At 38.4% G+C, this 15,884-nt stretch overlaps 1 protein-coding gene across 1 annotated transcript in view; it reads right to left on the reverse strand.

Moving 5' to 3' along the window:
* The window catches only part of LOC106056435 (uncharacterized), a 107,058-nt gene that overhangs the window by 34,864 nt on the left and 56,310 nt on the right, over positions 1 to 15,884 (reverse strand). Inside the window, exon 3 of the mRNA XM_056033700.1 lies at positions 6,414 to 6,455. Within this exon, the coding sequence (XP_055889675.1) occupies positions 6,414 to 6,455 (42 nt within the window). The remainder of the gene's footprint in view (positions 1 to 6,413; positions 6,456 to 15,884) is intronic.

Here is a 15,884-nt window from a genome sequence, read left to right on the forward strand (position 1 = left end):
TTTTATTAGACTCAGTCAAACGAAAGGGACGGTTCAGCTTTTCACCTGGCCCCTCCAGCGCCACAGAGAAATGTGAACCCTACTTTACATTCCCTAGATATGGAACATCTTTAACTCTTTCTCTCCTAATCGACGATATCGTCGTTGATTTGACCTATTAAAATAAAATTAATATTTAATTTTATAAACTTGACTTTGAATTATATAAAAAGAGCATGCATTTCCCTTTAATTCTAGACCAAATATAACATTTTTCTGATAACAAACAACAAAGCTATTGAAGCCCCAATCATAACAGGGGTAGTGAAATAGTAATGAGCAAAATGAGGAATTCCTTTTAAATGTGGAAAAATAATTACGGAGAGAAAGAGTTAAATGTTCGCACATTAGAGGCGTAGTGAGCGAAACGTGCGCCCGGGAGCAAGAAACTTTATTGGCGCCCCCCCCCCCCTCATTTTGCATGAACACCAGATAGACATATAGGCTTATAAATAAAAAAAATACATAATAATTATATATTACAAATAGCCATAAAGTGTATTACTTAACTCAAATATCTACAATAATTTAACTTTTTTTTTGGCGCCTCTCTGCGTGTGGCGCCCGTAGGATAATGTCCCCCTTTCCCTTCCCCCCCCCCTCGCACTACGCCTCTGTCGCATATTGTTTCATTAAAATGTCATTAAGGCGTACTTTATAATGTCATTAAGCGAACTTTAAAATGTCATTAAGCGAACTTTATAATGTCATTAAGCGAACTTTATAATGTCATTAAAGCGAACTTTATAATGTCATTAAGCGAACTTTATATTGTCATTAAGCGAACTTTATAATGTCATTAAGCGAACTTTATATTGTCATTAAAGCGAACTTTATAATGTCATTAAGCGAACTTTATAAAGTCATTAAGCGAACTTTATATTGTCATTAAGCGAACTTTATAATGTCATTAAGCGAACTTTATATTGTCATTAAGCGAACTTTATATTGTCATTAAGCGAAGTTGTTTTTTAAATGACAAAAGAGGATCGTACGTTTTTTTTTTTTGTGTGTTTTTAGGTCGTATGTCTACATCACAGTGCGGCTATGACGTCAGGCCATGTGACAAGCTTGCGTGACGTACCTTGGTGAGTGACACCGTTAATGCAAGACAAATATCCTCGCCTTGTTATGATGAGACCTTATTGCGATGAGTTGTCGTCTGCTCGGGGGGGGGGGGGGATCTGTTCAGTTATTGATCTATAGTCGATTCCCTTAACTAACACAACGTGTTTTGTTGTTTTTGTTTTTTTTTGTTTTAAAAAGGTTGTCGTCGATGTAAGGTTTGACGCGGGTGGCCTGAGAGGAGAGGTTGGGGGAGGGGGGGTTTGGCTAGCTCTAGAGCAGATAGAGGGTGACAGGGGGGGGAGGTCATGCACATCGTGATGTTGCCCAACTCAAGAACCTCTGGCCAGAAATACTTTCTCGGGCTAATCAGGTCAAGGTTGATGAGCAAATGTCGTTGACGCAGGGCCGCCAACTCTGAAGGGAGGTAATCAGACTAGGCGGAAGTGGTGGGGCTTGGGGGGGGGGACAGAAAGCTTCAGTTTATTTCCAAATAGGTCTGATCCTCATGACTGTAGCACCTGGTTCCAATTCAATCACCAAAACGCGCATATTTTCCTTCTCCCAGTGTTTGGTCCTCTAGTAGAAGCTGGACACGTCTACATCCGGGCATTGCTTCTCACAGCCTCACCGCGGCGCTCTGTCGTTAGAGGAGACGGTTAGGATAAAAGGGAAGCAAAAAAAAAAAAAAGAACCTCCGTTGGGTTGACTAAAGACCGAGTCCATTGCACTGACGGGGATGAAAGAAAGCTCCAACAAACATGTCACTATCCACACACCGTTCCACAAAGGACTGTTTTTATGGCCGACACCTGCACGGCTGATGTGGTACACAGAAGGAATACGGAGGAATTTCCCCGTTGCGCTCGGCTTTCGGACTCGCTTCTTACCCAAACGCCTTCGGATAGTAACCATCGGTAATAGGGATGTAATAATTTACATCTGCTTGGAACTTTCCCGGACAGAAGTTTGTTCCGACAAGCGGATGGAGGCAAGCTTTCCTGTTCCTGTTCTAATAATTAGAAAGGGCACGTATACAGTACGTGGGATTTCGTGTTAATAAGTTGATGGTTTATGGATCTGGGACTTAGCCTTGGCGCCAAGACTAAACTTGACGTATGAGAGATAGTCGAGGCAGTAGAGCAGGTGCAGTAGAGCAAGTATATTATTATAGCTTTTATACAGCGCTACGTTCATGCTTATAGCATGCCCAGAGCGCTTTGGTCCAATCTCATTAGTGGACCAGTGGGGGGAGGGGGTATCTAGGAGTTGGTTCTCCGTGCTGCTTTAGGCGCTCAGTAAACGCAACTCTGCCCGAGTCGGGTGTCGAACCTCGAGCCACCTTCTAGGTAGTCAAGACAAGCCAAGTTCAAGCGCACTTAGCCTCTCGACCACGCTTCCCACGTATAGTGGAGCAGGTACTTTTGAAATGGTTTACATCTTTGTTCAATGATGCATGTCATTGAGGGCCTGATTTGTTTTTCAAACCAAAGACGTCAACATGACGTTGGTTCATCACCCACGTGACCTCACTTTAAGATTTTTAGGACGAGAAACCCTGACAGTTTGTTAACTTGTCCTTCTATCAAGTGACTCACTGTTCCGAAGACATTCTGGCCTTCTATCAAGGGACTCACTGTTCCGAAGACATTCTGGCCTTCTATCAAGGGACTCACTGTTCCGAAGACATTCTGGCCTTCTATCAAGGGACTCACTGTTCCGAAGACATTCTGGCCTTCTATCAAGTGACTCACTGTTCCGAAGACATTCTGGCCTTCTATCAAGGGACTCACTGTTCCGAAGACATTCTGGCCTTCTATCAAGTGACTCACTGTTCCGAAGACATTCTGGCCTTCTATTAAGTGACTTACTGTTCCGAAGACATTCTGGCCTTGTTAGAATGTCTATAAGAGAGTGACGTCTACTGGCAAAACTATCCACAAATGGAACTATCCACGGCATTATCAGTACTGAGGCAACGGGGGCTTATAAATAGTAGAAATAAAATACAACGCTCTGATTTAGGAATGTTTATCCCACAAGGAAGTCTATTTTTTTTTCTAGCCTCGCTTTAAGGGATTATTAATTGGTCATCATAGAGTTAAAAAAAAGAACAAGAAAGCCATATTTATTTTTTCATCAATGAATCGATATCGATTACTCACTCGTATCCACACCCAATCCTAATCGATCACAATAAGTTCACTATTAGTACTGCAAACAGTTTTTTAAAAAAACTTAAAAGGCAGCCATAAAGTAAACAATAGATTTTTATAATTTTACACCACCATTAATTGCCGACATAGTCACTCCTAAATTATAGTAGGTATTACACTTAACACATACATATAATCTTATACTGACACCTCATTAGCACATAATTTTACATCACCAAATAATTTTAAAATGCTGACACCAATTAAACATATAAAAACATAGCCATGTAGTTTCAAAGTGACACCAATTTAAGACATATAAGTACATAAGCAAAAACTTTCAAGGAAAGCTGCCCATGTGAAGTGTCACCAGAGAATGCTGACCATATCCTTCAAAACTGCGTTCTTTAACACGAGGCCCGAACAAAGCGCTGGCCCTGAAACACCACAATAGAAATCTAACTCTATATAGAGCTCCCTGATTTGGAAACCAATGCGCAGTTAATCAGGGCCGGTCCTACAGATTGCAGGGCCCTATGCGAAACAGCTAGCGCGGGGCCTAGTCTGGGTAGGGATAAGGATAATAAGTGAAAATTAACAATTTTTGTAATAAAATAAATTCGGCATTGCATTTTATTCATATTTTAGTAAGTGTAAAATCACGGTCAAATTAAATTACGAGCCATCTACAATAGAAGGTAGCATGGGCGTAGCCAGGATTTTGTTTCGGGGAGGGTTTTGGGGGGGGGGGTGGAATCCCCCCGACCCCCCCCCCCCCCGCGGAAAAAAATTATATGTATATATATATATGTGTGTGTGTGTGTGTGTACATATTTAATCTTTATTTCATTCTGACCCTTTCGGAAGACGTTTATTGTTTATTGTAGACTCCCCGCCCTTGCTAGCAAGGGGATCTGGGGGAATTCGCAGCGCTCCCCCAGCGCGGGGCGAAGCCCCGCAGCCGAACACTATTTCTGGTATTGAAAGCCAACAAAATGCATATTCTGAGGTATCTACAGTGCATTATCTTGCTATTAAAAAGTTTTATTTCAAAAACCTAATGTGAATGTGCTATTCTTACTGACTTAGACCCTCTCGCGCCGTTCGGCGTATTTTCCGGCAAGCTGTTTCCGCAACTCTTATTTTGCGTAATTTTGCGTGAGAACGTCCCGCAAAACCTCATGCGACGCTCTGTCACAACCTTACTAAGGATTCGCCTCCCAGTTCGGCATATGATTTCTTTGATTTAGACCCGATCTCTATGACTGACTCCTAAAATCTGTCTTAGCCATCTTTGTTGAGACACATTTAATGATAATCATTTTCGGCAGAAGACTAGTCACAATTTATTAATGGAGCCCAAGCCACTGGTAGAAATTTGTAACCTTTCTTGAATACGCTCTTGGAATTACATGCCTGTATTTCGCTTTAGATTTTATATCGAAAAAGAAAGTTTTTTTCGTCAAATCATCTGTTGAGGGGTTTTAAACTAAGAAATCTCTGGAGTTTTTTTGTTTTGTTTTTAATTCAAAACCCCATTTAGCTACGATCTTAGAATTTGGTGACTGTAGTTTGCTTTAAAATAATATTGAAGAGAGAGGTTTTCAACTCTAAACGCTCTGTATGGGAATTTTAAACTCAAAACCATCTGGAGGGGTTTTAAACTTTAAAGAAAAAGCCATCTGGAGGAGGGGAATTTAAACTCAAAACCCCTTTGGCTACGCTCATAGATTTTATAGTGTGTAATTTGCTTTTTTTTTATATTGAAGAGGTACTTTTTAGCTTCAAATCCCAACTGATGTGGGAGGGGGGGGGGGGTAAAACTCAAAACCCCTTTGGCTACGCTCATAGAATTTTGAGTGTGTAATTTGCTTTTTTTATATTGAAGATGGGGTTAATTGTAAATTTTGGAGGGGGTTTTAAAATCAAAATCTTCCTCAACTGTGCTGTTGAAATTTGGGGATTGTTGTTTGCATTTTTTTTTGTTTTGTTTTAAGAAGAGGGGGATTTAACTGCAAAAACCTCTGGTAGGGGGTTTAAAATTCAAAACCCCCTGTAGGGGGTTTTAAACTCAAAGCCCCCTGGTAGAGGGATTTGTATCTCAAAATCCCCTAATAGGGGTTATTTAAATCTCAAAACCCCCTGGTAGGGGGATTTAAACTCAAAACCCCCTGGTAGAGGGTTTTTAACTCAAAACTGCCTCGTCTGTGCTGTGGTAAGTGATGATTTAGTATTAAAATCTCACCTAAAATAAAGAAAATGAAAAGCAAAAATCAGTCACTTAATTCCGTTCCCCCCCCCCCTGTGGGGGGGGATTTCATTTCGGGGGGGGGGTTGAACTCCCAAGAACCCCCCCTCCTGGCTACGCTCATGGAAGGTAGTTTTCCAACAAAAAGCCGATAAACATTCACATCTGCCTTTTAGATTTACTTTTTTTAAGAGACCAAGACAGATTTAGATCTAGAATCTATATTTACATATTAACTATTGGAACTTCCACTTTTGGTTTTAAATTCGCCTTATTTTTTTGTTTAAATGAAAGTTGACAAGGCCGGTTTGTTTCTTTTTTTTAACGCGATTAGGATTGGCGTTTCCCATATTTAATGACACCCGAAAATGACAATTTTGTCTATTTTTAAGGACATTTTTTATGAGTTTTCAGGATAATTTAATAATTTCAGGAGATTTTCATGACTTTTCTCGTATACTTTGTAATTTCTTCTTCTTCTTCTTATATAATACAGACGTTACTTCAAGTTACTGGTTTTCCTGGCTAGCTCAGACAACCCATTCCATGCTCTAATAGCACTAGGCAAGAAGGAGCACTTGTATACATTTGTCCTAGCATATGGAACGAGGAGGCCATGGAAACACTGTTATAAATTATAATGGTTTAATTTAATAATTTACAACTAGTGTTAGCGCGGGGCCTCTGAAAGTGCGGGGCCCACTGCGGCCGCATAGGTTGCAGTGCCTTAAGACCGGCCCTGCAGTTAATCATATATTGGTCTAGTCATCACTCCAATGTAATAATGAGAAGAAGGAAGAAGAAGAAATACTCTCAAAATGACACCAAAATGAACACATAACAGCGCTGAAGAAAATGGTTTTAAAATGACACCAAAATGAACACGACGCACTACAAAGACTTACCTCCTAAGCAAGCGTGTATAAACCATTTTCCTTTACACTTCCCTGGAACAGAAAGAAATAAAAAAAAATTATACCACCATGTATATTATTTCTGGACATGTCTAGAGATCTTATGGGAGATGATTGATGTAAAGCTTAACATTTGAAACCTTTGTAAAATGTTGTATATGTCTCGGATGTTCCTTCAGAGTTGAAGATAGTTTACTTCCTAGTCCAAACCTCCCGCAGGACGACGGGGGATGGGAGCGGGCAGGGTTTGAACCCTCGACCGTCGATAAATCCGAACGACAGTCCAGCGCGCAAACCGCACGACCAGGTAGCCATGTCTATGGCAGCCTATGAGGCAGGTGATGTAAATAAAATTGAGCTCTTTACATCGGGGTGTTTCTGTGTTGAAGCCAAGTATTCTTCTTGTGTCTGATTGGACGAGTGATTTCTAAACTTAAAGTTAAAACAGTAGGATATTTGGATGAGTGTTTACCTAGCAAGAGAGCGCGAGTTCGAGTCCTGATGAATTTTATTTTTTTTGACTATAGCTGGTAGCACGTATGCTTTCCCTCACCTTATTGTTCTCTCAAAAACGATTATGCCATAGCGCACTGCACCAAAGTATGATAGAAGCTCGAGTTATTATTGATACTGATACCGATATGGCAGTATTAGCTGCAAGTGGGTTTAAATGTATAAATAGAAAAGTCACAAACTCGTGACAGCTACATATCTTAGTTTGACACAGATACATAGAATTCTTGTTATCTTATAAATATTTAACATTCCGAAAATAAAATAATTATATTTAGACATAGGATGTCAATGTACATTAATCCTCGCACTTACTTCTTTCCAGTTTATTTTTTAATAACACCGGACTCAATCTGAATAAATTTTAAGAATCCGTTTCTAGAACTTTGGTTTATTAGCTCCCTTTACTGGGAAAAAAAAAAGCTAAAAGCTCGCAAGAAAAAAGGTAGGTAGAAGAAAAAAAAAATGAGCTCCGTTGGCAAACGTTTACAGGAGGCAACATTTGACAATGAATAGAAGTAAGGATACATTGAAGCTGCACAGACAAATGAGAGAATAATTTAAGACTGTCTGATCAGACAGAGAGAGGAACGTCCTGCAATCACACCGATCCACAGACAGTCACACACTCACAATGCCATACAATAACACACACACACACAATATCACTTTGACACACATAGTCAAACGCTCACATAAGCCACACACGTAAACTCACAAACAATGTTAGTTATTGAAAAGGGCTGACAGTTCTCGTTATATAGAAGGTTTTGATACGAATCAACAAACCTCTAGACACAAGTGAACATTATGTGGAATGTGAGGCTGTGGAATAAACCACTTGGCAACCTATCAAAGGGGCTAAAAGTTCAAATCCCGCCTCGAGCTGGGTTTTTTTTTTTGCTGAGCGCCCAAAGTCAGCATGAAAACCTTCTCCCATTGGGCACGCCCCTCCCCTACAACGCCCACAAAAGAGATTAGACCTAAACCACACTGGGCTATTTAAATCATGAAAGATGCTCTACTACTCTAGACAGTAAGCAGTTTAAAAAAACAAAACAACGAAAAACAACAAAAAAAAAAAACGCGATAGAAAAAATGGATTACTTTTAAAACAAAGCTTATCTGTGGAACGAACGTAAAAAGGGGATTAAATCCATCTATACATCCACATCTCTCATTTAGTGGCATTTATTCCTCTTAGTTCGATATCAAACAAAATAATTAATCACTAGAAATTAATTAATTGTTTTGTTTTTTTTTTATTCATGTCTTGTCAGGTACAAGGAATAATTATGCAATGTTTCAACTTCATCCGAGAATGAAAAATAAAAAAAAACAACACGCGTTCAAATTTTTTACCAGACAGACAGAGAGTCTCTAAATCAGAATGTATAAATACGATTTAAAATTTATAGACAAAATTTATTATCAGATTTAGCTAAACACCACATTGAGAAAATCTACTTACAGGACCAGAAAACAGAAAGCCCGGTGTCGCATGTTTTCATCTTTTGGTTGGACATATGTAAAATCGTAAAACCTGATTAATATTTAAAGTAAGGCCCTAACCCTTATCGATTGAGGCACGGTGGCTGAGTGGTAAAGCTTCGAACCGGAATGTTCCAGGTTCGAGTCCCGGTGACGACAGGGATTTTCTTTATTTCGAGACTTTAAGGGTGAGTCCAACCAACCCTAATGAGTACATGACATTAAAGTAAGTAGAAGTTCCCCTTTCAGACCTTCCGATCTATGGGGGCAGATGATGTAAAGGTCATCTGTTTTTTTGTGGCCCGCGGTTAGCTAGGGTGTCATGTGGACAGCACAACGATCAACCGCCTTTACTTTTCCACAACTTATGTCAGGTACCCATCAGAGCTGGGTGGACTCAGAGGCGCACGAAGATCCCGAAATTAAAAATCCCAGTCTTCACTAAGATTTGAACCCCGGACCACGGTTCGGAAGTCAAGCGCTTTACCGCTCAGCCACCGGAAAATTGTGGTAAATTTAAGTGATCGTGGGCCACAGAAACAGATGCCATTTACATCATCTACCCTATAGACGGCATGGTCTGAAAGAAGAACTGATGAGGATAGGCCGCGACGAAGAATATATTCATAATCGAGATTGAACTGTATAAGACATTGGCCCCAAATCACCCCAATAGAAAGAAAACTATATGGAGAGCTCCCTGATTTGGAAACCACTGCGCAGTTCATCTCATGTATTGGTCTAGTCATATGAACACTCCAACATAACAATGAGAACGATGAAGAAGAAGAAGAAGAGATTGAACTCTTGCTGCCCGAGAATCGTCGTCAATATATGCAAATACTGGTTCACAAAAAGAATTGGACCACAGAGCATTCGAACAATAAAAATAACAATTAATCCTTAAATTGGAAAAAAAAAAAATCAGTTTCGGTAACATTATCTTGAGATAAGCTCCCAATTATCGATAAAATGTATTGATTTTTACGTTGAAATAATCAATCAGAAAAATCAACTTCGTAAATAAATATCTTGATCGGGGAAATCTTTATCGATTATTATTATTTCTGGAGTAAAAAAAGATTTTTAAAGGATTTCTTTTTTTTTGCGTCACTTCAATATTTGGTCAATAGACCGGAACCGGAAGCTGTTAAGGACGAATGTATTGTGGGTCATACTGTCGAGTTTTGTTAACATCATGCTGGACGATGATTTGGTTAATGATTTTTATTTTAAATGCGAATTAAGGACGAGAAGGAGTGGGCCGTAAATGAAGAAATCTTTTTTTTTTAATTTTGTGTTGAGAGGATTCGGGAAGAAATAAGAAAAGAAAAAAGTTATTTCTGAAGTTCGGATCTGATTCAATTTCATCACATTTAATGGCGTTGGGGAAGGGAAAAAAATGACGCTTTGTCGAATTGCAGTGAATGAAAGAAATATATTGAGAGAGAGAGAGAGAGAGAGAGAGAGAGAGAGAGAGGAATAGTGAGAGACAGATAGACAGAGAGGGAGACAGAGAGAGACAGTTAGAAAGATACTAATTATATTCTAAATTAGTAGAATACATTTCTGTTTATTTTTTGCTATTTCTCTCTTTCTTCCTCTCTTTCTCTCTTTTTTATTTTCTCTCTTTTTTTTCTTTCTCTTTGTTTTTAAAACTTTTTATCTGTTCCTCTCTCTGTCACTCTTCCAATCTATTTTAAACTTCCCCTTTTATTTTTCTCTCTCTTCCTTTCGATTTTTGTTTAAGACTATCTCTTTCTCTTTTTCACTATTTTTCTGTATTTTAATCTTTCTGTTTCTCTTCTTTTCCCTTTCTTTTTTTCCTCTTTTTCTCTTTTTCCCCCTTTTTTTCCTCTTCGTTTTCTATCTTTAACTTTTACTATCTTTCTTTCTTCTATCCTAACTCTCTAAGTCTCACTTTTGGTTTTCTCGGTATCTCTCAATCTCTCATTCCCCCCCTCCCCTTCTCTCGATCTGTCTCTCTTTCTCTTTTTCTCCCACGCACACACACACATACATCACCAACATTTGAAACTTTGTGGTTTCCATTTATTTGTGAATTAGCGAAAAATTTAAACTCGCCTTATACTTTTTGTTGTTGTTTGACTTTAATAATTTGTGCATGAACATATAAAATTGACATAATAAACAAAAAAATTCAAATATTTGTTGTTATATTCACTCTTAATGAAGCTGATTATAAAGCTCAATATCTCATTATATTGTTTGTCTGTTATACTTCAATATTGCCAAGAGACTTTCCAATAGTTTCCAATTAGCTTACAAAATAAGTTTCTTCTATAATGTTCATGTAGTGTTTTTTTTCTTCATTTCTTTACTGAGTACAAAGAAACACTGGAGTCGACTGCGGAAATAAATGTTAAATTGTGTTCAAAAGAGCCTAATCTAATTCTATGATGATTATATTTAAAAAAAATTATAACGGTCAAACCAGAGTTTTCACTGTGGCCAATTAGCTAGTATTATGATTTTTTTTTCCTCAAATATATACATCGACAGTTAAAGTTAGAGCCATTTTCGAAATCCTTGTCCTCCCTGACTCCAATGTTCGTACTACCATTTGCAAGCTTTGCAAGTTTGCAAGCTAATAAGAGGAATGTAAAATGTATAGCCTATTCATCAACATATCACCCACCCAAAGGCAATGACATTGTACTGCATTAGCATGTTTCAATATCTGCACTGAAAGCCGCTGTTTAATAAATGCTACTGAAAAATAGCCTTAAGGCTAAACCTGAGAAAAAGGAAAACAGGAGTCCACCCAGTGACCCTTGGAAAGTTTACAACACAAATGGATACACCTTGTAAGACGCTGTGTTAGTTATCCTCTGGATCCAACAGAGGCGTGGAGAGAGTTGAACTAAGGTTGGGCTGATATGTTGAATACGTTATTTTCGTTGCTAAAATTCCCTTTCAGACCTTGCGATCTATAGGGCAGATGATGTTAAGGTCATCTGTTTCTTTGGCCATCAGTTAACGAGCAGAGTGTCGTGTGGTCAGCCTTTGCTTTCCAACAAAAGTCAGGATCCCATTCGAGTTTGGTGGACTTGGGGCGCCCTAAAAATCCAGAATCTCAAAATCCCAGTCTTCACAGAGATTTCAACCCAGGGCCTCGGGATCGGAAGACAAGCGCTTAACCACTCAGCCACCGTGCTTAGCTAATGCCCAGTCTTTCATCCAATGGAAATCACTTTAAGCAGTAAAATACTGTACGAGTGAAACACGAGATATGGAAAAATGTGGTGTGACTTCATTGCAGTGAAACATATTCGTTGCACGAATAAAAGCGGCTGACCATGTTCGTTGTACGAATAAATGCAGCTTACTGTGTTCGTTGTACGAATAAAGACGTCGTAGCATGTTCGTTGTACGAATAAATGCTGCTTACCATGTTCGTTGTACGAATAAAGACGTCGTAGCATGTTCGTTGTACGAATAAATGCTGCTTACCATGTTCGTTGTACGAATAAAGGCGTCGTATCATGTTCGTTGTACGAATAAATGCTGCTTACCATGTTCGTTGTACGAATAAAGGCGTCGTAGCATGTTCGTTGTACGAATAAATGCTGCTTACCAAGTTCGTTGTACGAATAAAGGCGGCTTACCATGTTCGTTGTACGAATAAAGGCGGCTTACCATGTTCGTTGTACGAATAAAGGCGTCGTAACATGTTCGTTGTATGAATAAATGCTGCTTACCATGTTCGTTGTACGAATAAAGGCGGCTTACAACAGTGTTTATTTCGACAATCACTAACCACCATTCACCCACCTTCTTCTTTAACCACCTTCTCCAAAACCCACAAAGACACCCCAAAGACTTATCACATTTTGTTCTACTTCCCAGTATGGAGTCTATCGCAGTGCCGACAATCAACAATCATACGTTCGCGCCACCGGAAGATATAGATAGGTGGCTCTCTGCGGTCCAGTGAGCATGTCACAAGGGCTCGGCCTGGTTAGACAGAGGAGTAACAGAGCGTGGCGCCTGCTCGATGGTCAATACTCATCAGGGGCGACACCCAGAAATACGTAACTTATAGCGGTCCTCGTTTAATTGCAACGTGCAATAGGCTCGTGTTCGTTTTATTGCATCTTTTGTTTTATTGACATTTCTTTGGAATAATTGGCATTTTACTATTTCACGTTGGCTTATTTAGGATGTTCATAATACATAGAGGCAAATCCTTAAATAGCCAGCTTCTTTAGTGTATCCTATGTATGTACTATATATCTAATATATAAAGCAGAAAGCAAGTTGTATGTATGTATGTATGTATGTGTGTATGTATGTGTGTATGTCCCGCATAGGAATCAAAACTGTTTGACAAATCTTGAAAAAACTTGGCGCAAATGTTCCTAAGATCATGGCGGACACCGTAGTGTATATTTAATGTCCCTACCGATACCGGAGGGTCCTAAAAATAGACAAAAGTACCTAGTTGTATCTCTATTAATCTCTATTTTAAAAAAAAACACGAAATTTTTAACAAATCGGGTAAACCCGTTTTGACAGTATTTTATATTTTGTAATAAATATTTCAGCTGAACGGGTAAACCCATTTTCACGCTCTACTTTTTGTTTCCGTGGCAAATTAAAAAAAAAAATGAAAGGAACATTCTCCGTGTTTAACAGCAGTAAAATCCAACGAGTAGGTCAGTAGTACCAAAAAACTAACATGCATGACTAGATTGACACATGACTAGCTCGTAATTATCTTCTTTTTTTGAAGTAAGGTCTGTGATATATAAGAAGAAGAAGCTTATTATCATTTAGTTGGCCACAGTGATCTTATTGTATAGCTTTCATTTTGTCGAAAGTAAAATCTATATCAATCTTGCTGTGTTTATTTTCTTAAGCTTTTGTCAGGTTCAATGATATATCACCTCCACACTCTCCCTTAGCTAGTGTTTCTCTCGTACAGTAATTTACTGCTTTAAGAGATTTCCATTGAAAGTAAAACGGATCTTTTAACTTCAATAATAAACAAGGAAAATACACTAAAGAAAAATATTTTAAAAAATTCACTTTAAAATTATTTTAGGGGAAGAACTCCGCACTTAATGCTATATATCTCAGAAATGTAAATTTTATTTCCCTTATTCGATATAAAACAAAATAGTTAAATATAAGTAATTAATTAGGGGCTGAGTGGTTAAGCGCCTGGGTTCCGAACCTTGGGTGTACTGGGGTCGAATTTCGGTGAAGTCTGGGATTTTGAATTTCAGGTTTTTTAGCGCGCTCCTGAGTCAACCCAACTCTCAAATAGGTACCTGACATAAAGTGTGGAAAATTGAGCCAGTTGGTCGTTGTGCTGGCCAAATGACACCCTGCTTATTAACCCTTGACATGAGAAACACATGAATTTAAGATTATCTGCCCTATAAATCGCAAAGCCGATAATATCAGATTGCCGTTTTCATTAATTAACCAATTGTTGCTGTTGTTTTAAATTGATTCATGTTTAACTAGGTACAAAAGTATATACATATTTAATTTATATTCGAGCCGAGTAAAGTTTTTTTTGGGAGAAATGAACTGTATAATTATTTAAGGGGACAAAACCCTATTTATTTAGCCATATCTGTGAACATTGAAGGATTAATGTCCCTTGTTAGTATCAAAAATAATTAATTACCATTAATTATTGAAAAATGGATTTATTTATTTAATTGATATCTTGTGCTAATGAATGAATTTGAAAAGTTTCAACTTGCTCCGAGAATGAGTCTAGGAGAAATAACTTGCTCAATGTTTTTACAGACAGAGATACAAACAGACTGAAATACAAACAGAGATACAAACAGACCGAGATACAAACAGACTGAAATACAAACAGAGATACAAACAGACCGAGATACAAACAGACTGAAATACAAACAGAGATACAAACATACCGAGATACAAACAGACTGAAATACAAACAGAGATACAAACAGACCGAGATACAAACAGACAGAGATGCAAACAGACAGAGAAACAAACAGACAGAGATATAAACAGACTAACAAACAAACAAACAGAGATAAAAACAGACAGAGATATAAACAGACAGAGATACAAACAGACAGAGATACAAACAGGGATACAAACAGTCAGAGATACAAACAGAGAGATACAAACAGGGATACAAACAGACAGAGATACAAACAGTCAGAGATACAAACAGACAGAGATACAAACAGACAGAGATACAAACAGACAGAGATACAAACATACAGAGATACAAACAGACAGAGATAGAAACAGACAGAGAGAGTGAGTGGATATAAGTTTTGTAAAAATAAAGAATTAAAAAACAAAAGCCTACATTGATTGACATCAATTATTTTGAACAGACAGACAGAGTGAGTTCATGTAAGCTTTGCAAAAAGTAGGCTACTCTGTTTAACTGGATTTTTACAACTACCTACAGTTGAGATTGCAAAACATAAGGAAAGTCTGCAAGAGATTTCATCATTTTGAAACAGCGTCCCAGGCAGTATAACTTGGAAAACAGCAAACATGAATATTTATTTCCAATTTAGTTTTACTAATACACCGCACCATAATTGCTGTTCTTCAATTAATGAAATGGGTAGAATTATCGGAGATGAGCACCCCGGGTCAACAATTGATTTCACGATGTTACTGGTCAGTTTTCCAGCTTTCTTATCGAACCGTCTGCAATAACAACTGAACGGGATGAAATAGGATGGACCTAGAGATGTTCATTTCTTTTTCTTTTTTATCTATCAGGGGCGTTGATTGAAGTACGAACAATTGACGTACGGTCCAGGCCAAGGTGATGTAGGGTACTTAACATGACCGCGGATGGATCTAAACTCACAAAGTAGTCCTGCGAGAAAACAAATAGTTCCAGAAGAACTGTGTAGAAAATAAAACATATTTGACGTCAATAGAAACAAGTAGATCTAGGTTTTTCTGTGTAGAAATAGTTTCAATAATGTTTCACGTGGAAATGTGTTTAGCTAAAGATGTTAAGAGTTGTTTAGTTTCTAAAGAATAATGTCTAGATTCAATGCTACAGTTAGGACTACATTAGACCTAGTTTGGTGCTAAATAAAGACTAGTTTAGAGCTTGATTTAGATTAAGGACTACATCTAGACTCTGTTACATCGCTCTCCTTTAAGCTCGACATAGAAGATCGCATGCATCGTCACCCGTGTAAGATAAGCGTGAGATAAGTGTCCGACCCAGCGCAGCTGTCGAATGGTAATCATTGCTTCTATACTGTCCACACCAGCCTCCAGCAGAACAGAGTTACTTGTAATGTAGTCTTGTCAGTCTAGACAGATCCACATGGAGAGAGAGCATAAAGGAAGGGTCACAGATTGCAGATGTCATACACAACAGAAGCAGAAAGAAGGGTGGAAATGCAACGGCGCCTGGTGATTACATATGCCCAACCTGCGATCGCAGCTGTGTATCAA

Source organism: Biomphalaria glabrata, chromosome 6, assembly GCF_947242115.1.
Source record: "Biomphalaria glabrata chromosome 6, xgBioGlab47.1, whole genome shotgun sequence".
NCBI classification, from domain to species: domain Eukaryota; kingdom Metazoa; phylum Mollusca; class Gastropoda; family Planorbidae; genus Biomphalaria; species Biomphalaria glabrata.